General features: G+C 45.4%; 1 protein-coding gene across 1 annotated transcript; it reads right to left on the minus strand.

Annotated features, from left to right (window-relative positions):
- Window positions 1-5816: 5816 nt before the first annotated feature.
- LOC144508275 (E3 ubiquitin-protein ligase RNF182) lies at window positions 5817-15550 on the minus strand. Its single transcript, XM_078236091.1, has 2 exons — window positions 15200-15550; window positions 5817-7391 (listed from the first exon to the last, which is right to left on the minus strand). Exon 2 carries the CDS (start codon window positions 7216-7218, stop codon window positions 6487-6489), a length of 732 nt encoding a protein of 243 aa, XP_078092217.1. The 5' UTR covers window positions 7219-7391; window positions 15200-15550; the 3' UTR covers window positions 5817-6486.
- Between the last annotated feature and the right edge of the window lie 1051 nt (window positions 15551-16601).

Genomic DNA, 16601 nt, shown 5'->3' on the forward strand with positions numbered 1-16601 from the left:
ACCTGGTGTTGTTAGACTTCTTACTGTGTTTACCCCAGTCCAACGCCGGCATCTCCACATCATGAATGATAGGAAGCAGAGAGTAACAGTCAATGAATATTTTTCAAGCTGAAGGAAAGTTTGTAGTGGAGTTCCCCAGGGGTCAGTAATGGTGACCCTTGCTTTTCTTGCTATATATATTAATGATTGAGATTCTGGTGTGCAGGGGACAATTTCAAAATGTGACGAGAATACAAAACTTGTAAGTATTGTAAACTTTGAGGAGGACAGTGTAGAACGTCAAAAGGACATAGACAAGTGGGCAGATAGGTGGCAGATGAAGTTCAATGTGGAGAAATGTGAGGTGATGCATTGTGGTCGGAAGAACATGGAAAGATAAAATAAAGGGTAAAATTCTAAAGGGGTGTGGGAGCAGTGGAACCTGGTGTATATGTGCATGGATCAGTGAAGGTAGCAGAACTCCGAGTCTGGGAAATGACAGTGTTTGCTTTTGTGCGAGTGAGACTGGCAGCAGCTGGTTAATTTGGTTGGTGGCACATTGGAAATGACTGAGAGATGTGTTACTTTGCCCTGAGGCCTTTGTTAGTAATCCCATAAATAGATTCACCTTCTTCCTTTCATCCTGTGAATCATCCAGAGAGCTGCTGTTCCTCCTCATCACGTCTCTGCTGCTGTGGCCACAGTTCCTGTGAGACTGGTGTTGGCTAGCTCTGTTTGATTCCTCACGGTTTCACCGCCTGACTTTCTCCTCTATCCTGACTAACTCCTTCAATCAATTGAATTAACTTTGCACAATAATTGTGAATCAGCTGTGGTAATGTTAGTGACATTACTGTGATGTGGCTGTGACATTACCTTTGACCCATCATCGCTGACTGATTAACCTGACCTTCATGTTTAGCTGCTATTGTTAATAGTTCTTTCCTCTCTGATACCGTCCACTTTCTTTTCAATCTTCTTATCATCACCTCTCTCCCCCAAAACCCACATTTCAGCCCCTTGTCTTGCATTCCTTCCCACCATTCCTTCACCAACGTCTTACCATGTGCTGCTCTCCCTCACCTGCCCGCCAATATTTCCTAAACTTCCATGGTTTGAATATCTCCAATCTCCACAGCACAGAATGGCTTTTATCAAAGTCACAATTCACCACAATCTCTGTGTCTGTGTCCTAACACATGGCAGATCCCATTCCTCACCGCCGCCCTCCCCCGTGTTTACTGACCTATATTTGAACCCAGTCCAGCAAAGCTAACATTTTAAAATCCTCTTGCTTGTTTTCCAATCTCTCCATTGACCTTCCCTTTAGTAATCTCCCCAGCTTTGCAACACCCTGTGCTATCAGCACTCTGGCGTCCTTCATTTTTATCACTCTACCCTTCCCAAAACTCTCCCTCTCACATGCTCCTTACCATGCTGCTTAAAACCCTCCTCCTTCACCAGCATGGTGATCAATATGGTCAGTGTTTCGATCTGATAGCAATCTAGGTAGCACATTGGCTATGTCATTCAAAGAGTGTTATAAAATGCAGATTGTTGTTATTGTGTTTTATGCACCGACATTATCCTGACATTCCGGAAGATGCAGCCAGCAATGTATTTCCAGCTTTGGTGAGAAAACACTGTGCACTTTCCTCTAACCAATTACATCAAATTCCCAAGCCCAGACTTAACACGAAATTGGAGTCACATTGGTAGCAACTGTCTCCATGTTTGAAAGGTAAAACCTGTGATGGGAGTGGTTGAGCAAAGTTTCATTGTCTGGGTCTGTGTTGTGATGGTGTTTTATTATCTGGGTCTGTGTTGTGAGAATGTATCATTGTCTGGGTCTGTGTTGTGATGGTGTTTTATTATCTGGGTCTGTGTTGTGAGAATGTATCATTGTCTGGGTCTGTGTTGTGATGGTGTGTTATTATCTGGGTCTTTGTTGTGATCGTGTTCTATTATCTGGGTCTGTGTTGTGATGGCATTTCATTGTCTGGGTCTGTATTGTGGTGGTGTTTTATTATCAAGGGTCTATGTTGTGAGAGTGTATCATTGTCTGGATCTGTGTTGTGATGGTGTGTTATCTGGGTCTGTGTTGTGATGGTGTGTTATCTGGGTCTGTGTTGTGATGGTGTGTCATTGTCTGGGTCTGTGTTGTGATGGTGTGTTATTATCTGGATCTGTGCTGAGATGGTGTGTCATTGTCTGGGTCTGTGTTGTGATGGCGTTTTATTATCAAGGGACTGTGTTGTGATGGTGTTTCATTGCCTGGTTCTGTGTTGTGATGGTGTTTCATTATCAAGGGTCTGTGTTGTGATGGTGTGTCATTGTCTGGGTCTGTGTTGTGATGATGTGTTATTATCAAGAGTCTGTGTTGTGAGAATGTGTCATTGTCAGGGTCTGTGTTGTGATGGTGTTCTATTATCTGGGTCTTTGTTGTGATCGTGTTCTATTATCTGGGTCTGTGTTGTGATGGCATTTCATTGTCTGGGTCTGTGTTGTGGTGGTGTTTTATTATCAAGGGTCTATGTTGTGAGAATGTATCATTGTCTGGGTCTGTGTTGTGATCGTGTTCTATTATCTGGGTCTGTGTTGTGATGGTGTTCTATTATCTGAGTCTTTGTTGTGATCGTGTTCTATTATCTGGGTCTGTGTTGTGATGGTGTTCTATTATCTGAGTCTTTGTTGTGATCGTGTTCTATTATCTGGGTCTGTGTTGTGATGGCATTTCATTGTCTGGGTCTGTGTTGTGATCGTGTTCTATTATCTGGGTCTGTGTTGTGATCGTGTTCTATTATCTGGGTCTGTGTTGTGATGGCATTTCATTGTCTGGGTCTGTGTTGTGATCGTGTTCTATTATCTGGGTCTGTGTTGTGATCGTGTTCTATTATCTGGGTCTTTGTTGTGATCGTGTTCTATTATCTGGGTCTGTGTTGTGATGGCATTTCATTGTCTGGGTCTGTGTTGTGGTGGTGTTTTATTATCAAGGGTCTATGTTGTGAGAGTGTATCATTGTCTGGATCTGTGTTGTGATGGTGTGTTATTATCTGGGTCTGTGTTGTGATGGCATTTCATTGTCTGGATCTGTGTTGTGATGGTGTGTTAGAACACAGAACATAGAACAGTACAGCACAGAACAGGCCCTTCGGCCCACGATGTTGTGCCGAGCTTTGTCTGAAACCCAGATCAAGCTATTTCCTCCCTATCATCCCGAAGTACTCCATGTGCCTATCCAATAGCTTCTTAAATGTTCCTAAAGTTTCTGACTCCACTATCACTGCAGGCAGTCCATTCCACACCCCAACCACTCTCTGAGTAAAAAACCTACCTCGGACATCCTTCCTATATCTCCCACCACGAACCCTATAGTTATGCCCCCGAGTTACCACTCCATTCACCCGAGGAAATAGTCTTTGAACGTTCACTCTTTCTATCCCCCTCATCATCTTATAAACCTCTATCAAGTCTCCTCTCAACCTCTTCCGCTCCAAAGAGAAAAGCCCAAGTTCCCTCAACCTTTCCTCATAAGACCTACCCTCCAAACCAGGCAGCATCCTGGTAAATCTCCTTTGCACTCTTTCCAGTGTCTCCACATCCTTCTTATAGTGAGGTGACCAGAACTGCACACAATATTCCAAATGTGGTCTCACCAAGGTCCTGTACAGTTGCAGCATAACCCCACGGCTCTTAAACTCAAACCCCCTGTTAATGAACGCCAACACACTATAGGCCTTCTTCACGGCTCTATCCACTTGAGTGGCAACCTTCAGAGATCTATGGATATGAACCCCAAGATCTCTCTGTTCCTCCACATTCTTCAGAACCCTACCTTTGACCCTGTAATCCACATTTAAATTTGTCCTACCAAAATGAATCACCTCACATTTATCAGGGTTAAACACCATTTGCCATTTTTCAGCCCAGCTTTGCATCCTATCTATGTCTCTTTGCAGCCTGCAACAGCCCTCCACCTCATCCACTACTCCACCAATCTTGGTGTCATCAGCAAATTTACTGATCCACCCTTCAGCCCCCTCCTCCAAGTCATTTATAAAAATGACAAATAGCAGAGGACCAAGCACTGATCCCTGTGGCACTCCGCTGGTAACCGGTTTCCAGTCCGAAAATTTTCCATCCACCACCACCCTCTGTCTTCTGTTAGATAGCCAGTTACCTATCCAATCGGCCAAACTTCCCTCTATCCCATCCTTACTTTCTTCATAAGCCGACCATGGGGGACTTTATCAAACCCCTTACTAAAATCCATGTATATGACATCAACTGCACTACCTTCATCTACATACTTAGTTACCTCCTCAAAAAATTCTATCAAATTTGTGAGGCAAGACTTGCCCTTCACAAATCCGTGCTGACTATCCCGGATTAAGCTGCATCTTTCTAAATGGTCGTAAATCCTATCCCTGAGGACCTTTTCCATCAACTTACCGACCACCGAAGTAAGACTAACTGGCCTATAATTACCAGGGTCATTTCTATTCCCTTTCTTAAACAGAGGAACTACATTCGCCACTCTCCAGTCCTCTGGCACCACCCCTGTGGACAGTGAGGACGCAAAGATCAATGCCAAAGGCTCTGCTATCTCATCCCTTGCCTCCCAAAGACTCCTAGGATATATTTCATCAGGCCCAGGGGACTTATCAACTTTCAGTTTATTCAAAATTGCTAGTACATCTTCCCTCCGAACATCTACTTCCTCCAGCCTATCAGCCTGTGACACCCTCTCTTCCTCAAAATCATGGCCCCTCTCCTTGGTGAACACCGAAGAAAAGTATTCATTCATCACCTCTCCTATCTCTTCTGACTCCATGCACAAATTCCCACTGCCGTCCTTGACCGGCCCCAACCTCACCCTGGTCATTCTTTTATTCCTCACATAAGAGTAAAAAGCCTTGGGGTTTTCCTTGATCCGACCCGCCAAGGACTTCTCATGCCCCCTCCTAGCTCTCCTAAGCCCCTTTTTCAGCTCATTTCTTGCTAACCCTCCATCGAGCCAACTGAACCTTGTTTTCTCAACCTTACATATGCTTCCTTCTTCCTCTTGACAAGACATTCCACCTCTTTTGTGAACCATGGTTCCCTCACTCGGCCATTTTCTCTCTGCGTGGCAGGGACATACCTATCAAGGACACGCAGTATTTGTTCCTTGAAAAAGTTCCACTTTTCGTTAGTGCCTTTCCCTGACAATTTTTGTTCCCATCCTATGCTTCCTAATTCCCGCCAGATTGCATCATAATTACCTCTCCCCCAATTGTAAACTATGCCCTGGCGTACGGCCCTCTCCCTCTCCATTGCAATAACAAAAGACACCGAATTGTGGTCACTATCTCCAAAGTGCTCTCCCACAACCAAATCCAACACTTGGCCCGGTTCATTTCCCATTACCGAATCCAATGTGGCCCCACCTCTTGTCGGCTTATCCACATATTGTCAGGAACCCCTCCTGCACACACTGCACAAAAAACTGTTGTTATCAAGGATCTGTATTGTGATGGTGTGTCATTGTCTGGGTCTGTGTTGTGATGGTGTGTCATTGTCTGGGTCTGTGTTGTGATGGTGTGTCATTGTCTGGGTCTGTGTTGTGATGGTGTGTCATTGTCTGGGTCTGTGTTGTGATGGTGTGTCATTGTCTGGGTCTGTGTTGTGAATGTGTTTTATTATCTGGGCCTGTGCTGTGAATACGTTACACTATGTCTGAGTTTTTCAGCAGTGTTGTCCCGATTACGATATTGGAAACTGTCAACACTGATCCCGGACCCCAGAGCAGCAAAATCTGCTCAGAACCCCTGGATCTGAATCCTGAACACCAAGGCCTTGCTTGGTGCACTGGTCTGCATGAGCTGAAACGATAATAAATATTTTTGATATTTTCTCCAGGATTTTTCACATATTTGAACTTGATTAAGGCAAAAGTGTTAACATTGATCTGTTATTGATTGGGCTCGACTTGGGGATTTTATCTGAAAGGTTTTATTTTTACATCTATCCATTGGATGGTTTCCAGTAATGAACTAACTCCGAGAACAATCATGCTTTGTCCCTTTCTGCTTCTTGTGTCTTGTTCTGACCAGTTTGACCCTACTCTCCGCAGGGAAACTCGGGACAAACATTGTGGATGGATTCTGCCATTTGTTTGCAATATAACTGGTGCCAGTCCAAGGTGTGAATTATGATGCTGTTAGTAACTTGACCGTTTATATCCTGTCCCACTTTTCACCAAAATAACATGAGAACAAAGCCCATAGCTCAACCTGGCCCCATTCTTAGGCTTCCCTCATGGTAAATTGCCCTTTTCTCTCCGAGATGTCTTGCCGGCTGGAGACATTCATATTAATCCCAGACCCAAATGAAAATACATATAATGAATTAAACAACAAGGTCGCAATGTTAGGTAGCCCTGCACATTTATACATGATTCCATACTGCTACAATATTGGTAGCTCACACCTCATCTCTGTTCTAAACACTGCCCAGTCTTTGATGTCACCTGGTCAAACAATGCAAAGTTTCATGGAACACACATTGACAGAACCCATAGATGACACATAGCAGCAGACTGAAAGGGACAAGGCTGATGAAGATTATCCCGAGCGTAACATTCTGAATCACCAACAGGTAAATACCAAGGGGAACCGAGCTGAAATAAAACAGTCCCAAAGTCCAAGTGAGAAAGTGGGGAAACCCCTTCCAGAGACAGGGCCGGCACGTGCCTGCCACCTGCCGGCAGGATATGGATGTCAGGGAGTCCATGCTGGATGGCCTGTAGCTGATGATTGGCAATGTGTTGGTGGTGTTTGCTTGAGTCGGTTCTCTCTGAGGATCCGTTACGGTGATGAGCAGGCAGTTTGAGGAGTTGCTGGTAATCTCACTCAGGGTCGTAAGATTGGCAGGTGCCAACATCAGCTCAGACGTTGACCAGTTCTTGGCCTTGTCTGGCTCTCTGAGGATTGCCATGATGTGAGGGTCATCCTGCAGTCGGCACACCTTCTCCTTCACCACCATCGTCTCCTGTCTGCAGAACGGGCAGCTGATACTGTGGGCTGAGGATGATCTCAGGCTCTGCAGACACTTTGCACAAACACAGTGATGGCAACTTAACACCTTGGGCTTTCTGCTGTGTACATCATAACAGTTGTAGCAGATCCTACACTCCAACTCACTCAAAGCCTCGGGGTGAGGGAGGGTGCTCTCTGTCTGACATACCTCCTGGCTCATATTGACCTGAACAGAAGTGTCCGGTTCTGCCACACTAACTCCAAACAGAAATTCCCGGCTGTCTCCTCACTGTCTGGGAGTTATTCAATCCACAAGAAACGGAGCTACAAGGTCATTACAGCCCAGTTACCATTCAGCCCCTCACTGGACACACCCTGAAACAAACAATCTCCCTGCAAAAAAAGAGAGGAACTGGTTAATGCCATAATTTCCATGGTTACAAGCCTTTCCTCACTGACCCAGCCTTAGACAGGCCAGGCTCCGTCAGTTTTGGCTAATTAATGATTATAAGATAAAGCAGTCCTTTCCAAACCAGAACCCAGACAACTTCTCATCATTGCTAAGCTGTTAAAATCCATCAGCAGTTCAAGAAATACCACAAAAATGAGTGTAAATGAAGATTATTGAGTTCATCCATCCAGAAACATTTATGATTCTCCATCACCTCAAGTGCTTAATGAGTAACACCAGACTAGTGTACATCATGATGTACTGAAGAGGCAGCTTTACAGTATAAAGAGAGCTTTACTCTGTATCCAATCCTGTGCTGTACCTGTCCTGGGAGTGTTTGATGGGGACAGTATAGAGAGAGCTTTACTCTGTATCTAACCCCATGCTGTATCTGTCCTGGGTATGTTTGATGGGGACAGTGTGGAGGGAGCTTTACTCTGTATCTAACACTGTGCTGTACCTGTCCTGGGAATGTTTGATGGGGACAGTATAGAGTGAGCTTTACTCTGTATCTAACACTGTGCTGTACCTGTCCTGGGAGTGTTTGATGGGGACAGTATAGAGTGAGCTTTACTCTGTATCTAACCCTGTGCTGTATCTGTCCTGGGAGCATTTGATGATGACAGTGTAGAGGGAGCTTTACTCTATATCTCATCGGTGCCCTATCTGTCCTCAAAGCTTTCGATGGGGACAACTTAGAGTTAGCTTTACTCTGTACCTAACCCCATGCTGTACCTGTCCCCCTAACACTAAGGTGCAATTTACCATGGCCAATCCACCTAACCAGCACATATTTGGACTGTGGGAAGAAACCGGAGCACCGGGAGGAAACACATGTGGACACAGGAAAAACGTGCAAACTCCACACAGACAGTGACCCAAGCCGGGAATCAAACCCAGCTTCCTGGCACTGTGAGGCAGCAGTGCTAACTACTGTGCCACCGTGCCACCCACAACTTAAGGAACAATTGTATGCATTGCAACAGTTATGTAATCATAGAAACCCTACAGTACAGAAAGAGGCCATTCGGCCCATCGAGTCTGCACCGACCACAATCCCACCCAGGCCCTACCCCCATATCCCTACATATTTTACCCGCTAATCCCTCTAATCTACGCATCCGAGGACACTAAGGGGCATTTTTAGCATGGCCAATCAACCTAACCTGCACATCTTTTGTGTTCCTTTCTGCTCCAAAAACACAACAAGAAAGCAGCCCAACCATGGTTAACAGGTTAACAGAATAAATGGAGGATAGCATTACATAGAAATAACATAGAAACCCTACAGTGCAGAAGGAGGCCCTTCGGCCCATCGAGTCTGCACCGACCACAATCCCACCCAGGCCCTACCCCCACATATTTTACCCACTAATCCCTCTAACCTACACATCCCAGGACTCTAAGGGGCATTTTTTTAACCTGGCCAATCAACCTAACCCGCACATCTTTGGACTGTGGGAGGAAACCGGAGCACCCGGAGGAAACCCACGCAGACACGAGGAGAATGTGCAAACTCCACACAGACAGTGACCCGAGCCGGGAATCGAACCCGGGACCCTGGAGCTGTGAAGCAGCAGTGCTAACCACTGTGCTACCGTGCCATCCAGACTCCACTTTGCAAATGTTTTCTTATTCACTCTATATCCCTTTGCAGACTGTTTCTGTTCTCCTTACATCTTGCTTTCCTACCTATCTTTGTATCTTCAGTAAATTTAGCTACAGTGTCTTCATCCAAATCATGAATTTACAATGGAAATGGTTTGCGGCCTCAGAACTGATTGTGTGGCACTTTTGGCAACTGTTTGCCAACATGAAAATGATCCATTTGTCCTTGCTCTGTTTCTATTGGTTCTCTATCTAGGCTAATAGGATACCCCTTAACACCATGAAGTCTAATCTTGCCCATTAACTCTTTACAAGGTACAACTCTTTACAAGTGGACATTAAGAAAGAGGATGTGTTGGAAATTTTGAATAGCATCAGGATAGATAAGTCGCCGGGACCGGATGGGATGTACCCCAGATTACTGTGGGAGGTGAGGGAAGAGATTGCAGAGCTCTGGCGATGATCTTTGCGTCGTCGATGGAGACGGGAGAGGTTCCGGAGGATTGGAGGATTGCGGATGTGGTTCCTATATTCAAGAAAGGGAATAGGGATAGCCCAAGAAATTACCGACCGGTGAATCTAACCTCAGTGGTTGGTAAGTTGATGGAGAAGATCCTGAGGGACAGGATTTATGAATATTTAGAGAAGTTTAGTATGCTCAAAAGTAGTCAGCACGGCTTTGTCAAAGGCAAATCGTGCCTTACGAGCCTGGTGGAGTTCTTTGAAAATGTGACTAAACACATTGACGAAGGAAAAGCGGTAGATGTGGTTTACATGGACTTCAGCAAGACGTTCGATAAGGTCCCCCATGCAAGACTTCTCGAGAAAGTGAGATGGCATGGGATCCAAGGGGCTGTTGCCTTGTGGATCCAGAACTGGCTTGCCTGCAGAAGGCAGAGAGTGGTTGTAGATGGGTCTTTTTCTGAATGGAGGTTGGTCACCAGTGGAGTGCCCCAGGAATCTGTTTTGGGACCCTTGCTGTTTGTCATCTTCATAAATGATCTGGATGAGGTGGGGGCCTGGAATGCGCTGCCAGGCAAGGTGGTGGAGGCGGACACACTGGGAACGTTTAAAACTTATCTAGACAGCCATATGAACGGAGTGGGAATGGAGGGATACAAAAGAATGGTCTAGTTTGGACCAGGGAGCGGCGCGGGCTTGGAGGGCCGAAGGGCCTGTTCCTGTGCTGTATTGTTCTTTGTTCTTTGAGGAAGTGGAGGGATGGGTTGGCAAGTTTGCCGACGACACGAAGGTTGGTGGTGTTGTGGAAAGTTTGGAGGGATGTCAGAAGCTGCAGAGTGACATAGATAGGATGCAAGACTAGGCAGAGAAGTGGCAGATGGACTTCAACCCGGATAAATGTGTAGTGGTCCATTTTGGCAGGTCAAATGGGATGAAGGAGTATAATATCAGGGGTAAGACTCTTAGCAGTGTAGAGGATCAGAAGGACCTTGGGGTCCGTGTCCATAGGACTCTTAAATCAGCCTCGCAGGTGGAGGAGGTGGTTAAGAAGGCGTATGTTGTGCTGGCCTTCATCAATCGAGGGATTGAGTTTAGGAGTCGGGGGATAATGATGCAGCTTTATAAGACCCTTGTCAGACCCCACCTGGAGTACTGTGCCCAGTTCTGGTCGCTTCATTACAGAAAGGATGTGGAAGCCATAGAAAGGGTGCAGAGGAGATTTACAAGGATGTTGCCTGGATTGGGTGGCATGCCTTATGAGGATAGGCTGAGGGAGCTCGGTCTTTTCTCCTTGGAGAGACGAAGGATGAGAGGTGACCTGATAGAGGTTTACAAGATGTTGAGAGGTATAGATCGGTGGATTCTCAGAAGCTTTTTCCCAGGGCTGAAATGGCTGCTCCGAGAGGACACAGGTTTAAGGTGCTGGGGAGTAGGTACAGAGGAGATGTCAGGGGTAAGTTTTTCACTCAGAGGGTGGTGGGTGAGTGGAATCGGCTGCCGTCAATGGTGGTGGAGGCAAACTCGATAGGGTCTTTTAAGAGACTTCTGGATGAGTACATGGGACTTAATAGAATTGAGGGTTATAAGTCAGTCTATTTCTCAGCCTAGGTAGGTCGGGACATGACCTGCGCAACTTGTGGGCGGAAGGGCCTGTTTGTGCTGTAGTTTTTCTAAGTTCTATGTAACTTATTGAACCTCTCTTGAAAATCTAAATAAACTACATCTACTCGTTCCCCTTTACCCACCCTGTTTGTTACATCCTTCGAGAAATTTGTGACAATCCTGGAAGGAGCAGTGAACATTTAATTAACTTGAACATTTTATTTTAACCAATCAAAATACACCATAAGATTTCATATTTTTAAACAAATAAACTTTATTGTCGATAAAAGACGGAAACAAAACAATTACTATTTAACTGAACAACATGTTTATAACTACATATGTTGTGTAGTCAGTTTTACTTCATACTTCATTCTTACTTCATCCAAGATAACCTTATACTTTATTTCTCTTAAAGTTATTTATTTGTGCCAGGATCATTCAAGACCACCCACAATCCTCTGGAATTTACTTTAATTTTCCTCAGTCCCATCTGTTTTCAGAGGTAACACTTCCATTTCCTACCTCTTGACTGTTGATGCCTCAGTATCTTGTTCTTGCTGCCTACTCAATATTTCCAAGTTCATCTGTTGGTTACTTTCTTTCCTACAATACTCTGTGAAAACCACTATAAATTATTCAACTAGCTTCAAAGGAGACAATCTTCCAGTTTATTTTCCCTCATGTAATCCAAACAGAGCTTAAGCATTCCACACAGTGAAAGGTGATATTAGCTTTTTCTCTGCTTACAGTGCAGGACTACTAACTGTCATTTACTTTGGTTATCCTCTCTCAGTGAGGTGCAAACTGCTCGCATTAGGCCCAAGCTGGAACTATCATTCTCAACAAATATTCAGATAAATTAAAACATGGGAACCTGCCCAAGCTCTACCCATCTCCAAGGGCGCATGTTCTGGGATGTCATTGAACAGACCTTTATGTTAAGTGTCCCTCATTTAAAATTCCTTCTTTGATCTGATTGAAGAAATGGATTTTGCGGCTTTTCGGGATTTACCGAATGTCTTGAAACTAATTTAGCTCTAACTCGCAAACCAAAGCATTTTGCTGGACTGTCCTTACAGCAAGGACATGTCTCCAGTTCTTTAGCTAAGTATGCTAACTTGTTGTTTTATGATCTTATCTTTCTAACTGTTAACCTCTTACGCCAACATGACCCCAACCTTCTATGTGTAATAGACTCCAAGCTTTTGTTAATTGCATTTACTTCAGGGATGCTTTTATCAGTTTCTCAATCCAATATCCCCTTTTTCAAAAGTTATGTTCTAAAACACATGGACCATGAACTAGATATTTGCAGCAACTCTAACAAAATTTATTTCACATGATTTCCTTTTCATAAGCTATGTTGACTCTGTCTGATTGCATTATGATTTTCTAAATATCTTGCTATCACCTTCTTAATAATGAATTCTAGCATTTTTCCAAAGACAGATTTAGACTAACTAGCCAACAGGTTCCTACATTCTGTATCCCTCCTTTCTTGAACAGAGATGGAACAGATGCAATTTGCCAATCCACAGGGAACCTTCCAGAATCCATGTTCATTTATTTAACCAACCATTGCCAGATATGTCTTCTTCCCCTTTTGGTTCCCATGTTAGCTCATACTCAGCTCTCTTTCCTTAGGTACACTCCCTCTCACCTCTATCACTACCATCATCACCCCCTTCTCAAAAACAAACCCCGGACCTCTGTGTTTTTGTAAACTCTGTCCTCTCTCCAACGTCCTGTTCCTTCCCAAAGTCTCACTTCCCAAATTGATTCCCAACTTTCCTCGAACATTCCCTGTGGATTGGCAAACTGCATCCGTTCCAGCTCTGTTCAAGAAAGGAGGGATACAGAATGTAGGAACCTGTTGGCCAGTTAGTCTAAATCTGTCTTTGGAAAAATGCCAGAATTCATTATTAAGAAGGTGATAGCAAGATATTTAGAAAATCATAATGCAATCAGACAGAGTCAACATAGCTTATGAAAAGGAAATCATGTGAAATAAACTTAGTTAGAGTTGCTGCAAATATCTAGTTCATGGTCCATGTGTTTTAGAACATAACTTTTGAAAATGGGGATATTGGATTGAAACAGGATTCTGCCCTGCAACAGTCCTGGAATGGCTGTTAGCAAAGTCACAAATGAGATCCTGTGTGACTGTGACAAAGATAAACTCTCCCCCCTCGTCCTTCTCCACCAGTCTGCAGCCTTTGACACAGTTCACCAACCATCCTCCTCCAACATCTCTCCAATAGCGTCTAGCTGGGTGGGACTGGTCTCCCCTAGTTCCATTCTAATCTATCTAACCCTAGCCAGAGAATCACTGGCAATGGCTTCTCTTCCTGATCCCACACCGTTAGCTCTGGTTTCTCCCAAGAATCAATCCTTGTCCCCCTCCTATTTCTCACCACATGCTGCCCCTTGGTGACATCATCCCAAGGGCATGGTGTTAAGTTTTTACATGTACACAGGGTGGCACGGTGGCACAATGGTTAGCACTGCTGCCTCACAGCGCCAGGGACCCGGGTTCGATTCCTGGTTTGTTAACTTCTCCCTCAGTGTACCTGAACAGGCGTCGGAGTGTGGCGACTTGGGGATTTTCACAGTAATTTCATTGCACTAATAAATAAACTGACAACCCTCTCCCTCACCACCAGCTCTCTCCACTCCCACACTGTCTATAAATTATCAATTGCTTATCCCCTATCCAGTACTGGATGAGCAGAAATCTCCTCCAATTAAATATGGAGAAGACTGAAGTCATTGTTTTAGGCCCTGCTCCAATCTCCATTCCCTAACCACCAACTCCACCTCTCTGAGCATGAACCAAATTCTTCTCAAATTTGGCATTATCTTGGCTCAAAGCCGAGCTTCCAAACATTTCCTCTATTTAATTACGACTGCGTTTTTCCACCTCAGTAGCACTGGTGATTCAGCTGCTGCAGAAACTCGTATCCACGGCTTTGTTCGCCTTCACTTTTGGTGATTCCAAAACATTCCTGGCTACTCTCCCTCATTCGACCCTCTGTAAATTCAAAGTCATCCAAAACTCAGCTATCCATGCCTTAACTGACAGCGAGTCCCATTCCCCTGTCCTCCCTGTGTTTACGGACCTACACTGCATCCCAGTAAAATTACAGCTCGATTTTAAAATACCTCATCCTTGCTTTCCAATCCCTCCATCGTCACCACTGCCCCCCCCCGTCCATTCCCATTCCCACCTCCAGCCCCACCGTGCACCCAGATCTCTGCGCTCCTCGAATTCTGGTCCCTTCTATATTCCCCGATTAGAACTGTTCCTCCATTAGTGGCTGAGTCCTCAGCTGCCTGGGACCCCAAGCTCTGGAATTCCCTCTCTAAACCGCTCCACCTCACTCACCCCTTTAACATGCTCCTTAAAACCTACCCCTTTAACCAAGGCTTTGGCCATAATACCTTCCTATAAGGGACGTGTGATTCACTGTCAATTGTATTTGATAAATGACCCCTGTGATGTGCCAATTGAAATTTTACAGGTAATTTATCAATGGAAATTATGTTTATCCCTGTCCAGTCCTCTTCAAATACATTCATTCTTTCTTTCTCCTCCGTCTCTCTGCCTTGCTCTCTCTCTCATCTCCCAGTCTCTGCCTCCCTCCCTTTCTCCATGTTGCTTTTCTCTATCTGCCTTTCTCTTTCCACCTTTCTCTCTCTGGTTTCCTCTACATTCCCCCTTCTCTCTCTCTCTGTCGGTCTGCATTTTTTTCTCTGTCTGCCTCCCGCTCCCTCTCTTTGTCTTCTTTCCTCCACCCCCCACCCCCACATCTCCCCCCCCCCCCCCCCCAGCCCCCGTCTCTCTTTCCAATTTGGTGGTTCTTTCCCTCAGTAGTGTTCTCAGTGTCAGGCGATGCTGCAGTTTGTGAATACTCTTACAGCAGCAATGTCACTCAGCTGCTAATGTGTTTGCTGAAGCAGTTCATTCCTGACTCTCTGCTGCTGTGAATCTGGTTTGAGACCCTCACTAAGGGTTACAGAGACAGTGAAAACATGGAGTTAAGATTAGAGACAGGCCCAAAGTCACCATGTTTACCTGGTAGCTGTTGAGGACGGTGCCGAGAAGGAGAGACGTGACTGCTTGGTGCATCTCTCAGGGTCGGGCTGGGTCCAAGAGAGAACAGAAAGCAGGCGTTTCACATGATTGCTGACCTCTCCATGTCGGCTTCTAAACTGAATCCTCCTGCCAGTGACTCACTGCCGCTTCTCCAGTCACTCTGAATTGAGGAGTCGGTGTCTGGGATTGTAGCCAGAAAGCACACACACAGTGAGAACCAAATACAGGGGAGAGGATAATAACTTCATCAGCACACACTGCAGAGTCAGGGAGAGAGAGTGACAGAGAGAGAGAGAGAGTGACAGAGATAGAGAGAGTGACAGAGAGAGAGGGAAAGTAAGTGACAGAGGGAGAGAGAGTGACAGGGAGAGAGAGAGTAACAGAGGGAGAGAGAGAGTGACAGAGGGAGAGAGAGAGAGTGACAGAGGGAGAGAGAGAGTGACAGACAGAGGGAGACAGAGAGAGAGAGACAGAGAGAGAGTGTAACAGAGGGGGAGAGAGAGAGTGAGACAGAGAGGGAGAGAGAGAGACAGAGAGAGAGTGACAGAGGGAGAGAGAGAGAGAGAAAGAGAGTGACAGGGAGAAAGAAAGAGAGAGAGAGACAGAGGGGGGTGGGGGGAGAGAGAGAGAGAGAGGGAGGGAGAGTGACAGAGAGAGGGAGAGAGTGATTGAGGGAGAGAGAGAGTGACAGAGGAAGAGAGAGAGAGTGACAGAGGAAGAGAGAGAGTGACAGAGGGAGAGAGAGAGAGTGACAGAGGGAGAGAGAGTGACAGAGGGAGAGAGAGAGTGACAGAGGGAGAGAGAGCGTGACAGAGGGAGAGAGTGATAGAGGGAGAGAGAAAGAGAGAGACAGAAAGAGAGGCAGAGGGGGAGAGAGAAAGAGAGAGACAGAGAGAGAGAGTGACAGAAAGAGAGAGAGTGAGACAGAGAGAGAGAGAGAATGACAGAGAGTGACAGAGGGAGAGAGAGAGAGAGACCGAGAGAGAGAGAGAAAAAGCGAAAGTGTGACAGAGAGAGAGAGTTAGACAGAGGGAAAGAAAGAGACAGAGAGTCAGACAGAGACAGAGAGAATAGGGTTGAGAAACATATGAGCCATGATTGAATGGCGGAGCAGACTTGATGGGCCGAATGGCCTAAAGAGATACAGGGAGGGTGAGGGAATCACCCTGGTATGCACGAGCTTCTATACTCAGTCACCTTGGGAGGTGATTGCAGCCACGAGGCTGGGAATGTCTGTTTCATTTTAAACTGTAAATAAATGAGTTGTGTTTTCCCTAAACTGGTGAACGAGCATCTTTACATCTGGTGATGAAGATAAAAATAAACAATCCTCAGACTGAGAATCCAGTTTACATTGAGATTGTGTGAAGTTGAGAAAAGA

The sequence above is a fragment of the Mustelus asterias genome, chromosome 20, assembly GCF_964213995.1.
Source record: "Mustelus asterias chromosome 20, sMusAst1.hap1.1, whole genome shotgun sequence".
Classification (NCBI taxonomy): domain Eukaryota; kingdom Metazoa; phylum Chordata; class Chondrichthyes; order Carcharhiniformes; family Triakidae; genus Mustelus; species Mustelus asterias.

Coding starts and splice junctions, on each gene's coding strand:
- LOC144508275 (XM_078236091.1), bottom strand. CDS start 7,218: ATGAGCCAGGAGGTATGTCAGACAGAGAGCACCCTCCCTCACCCCGAG.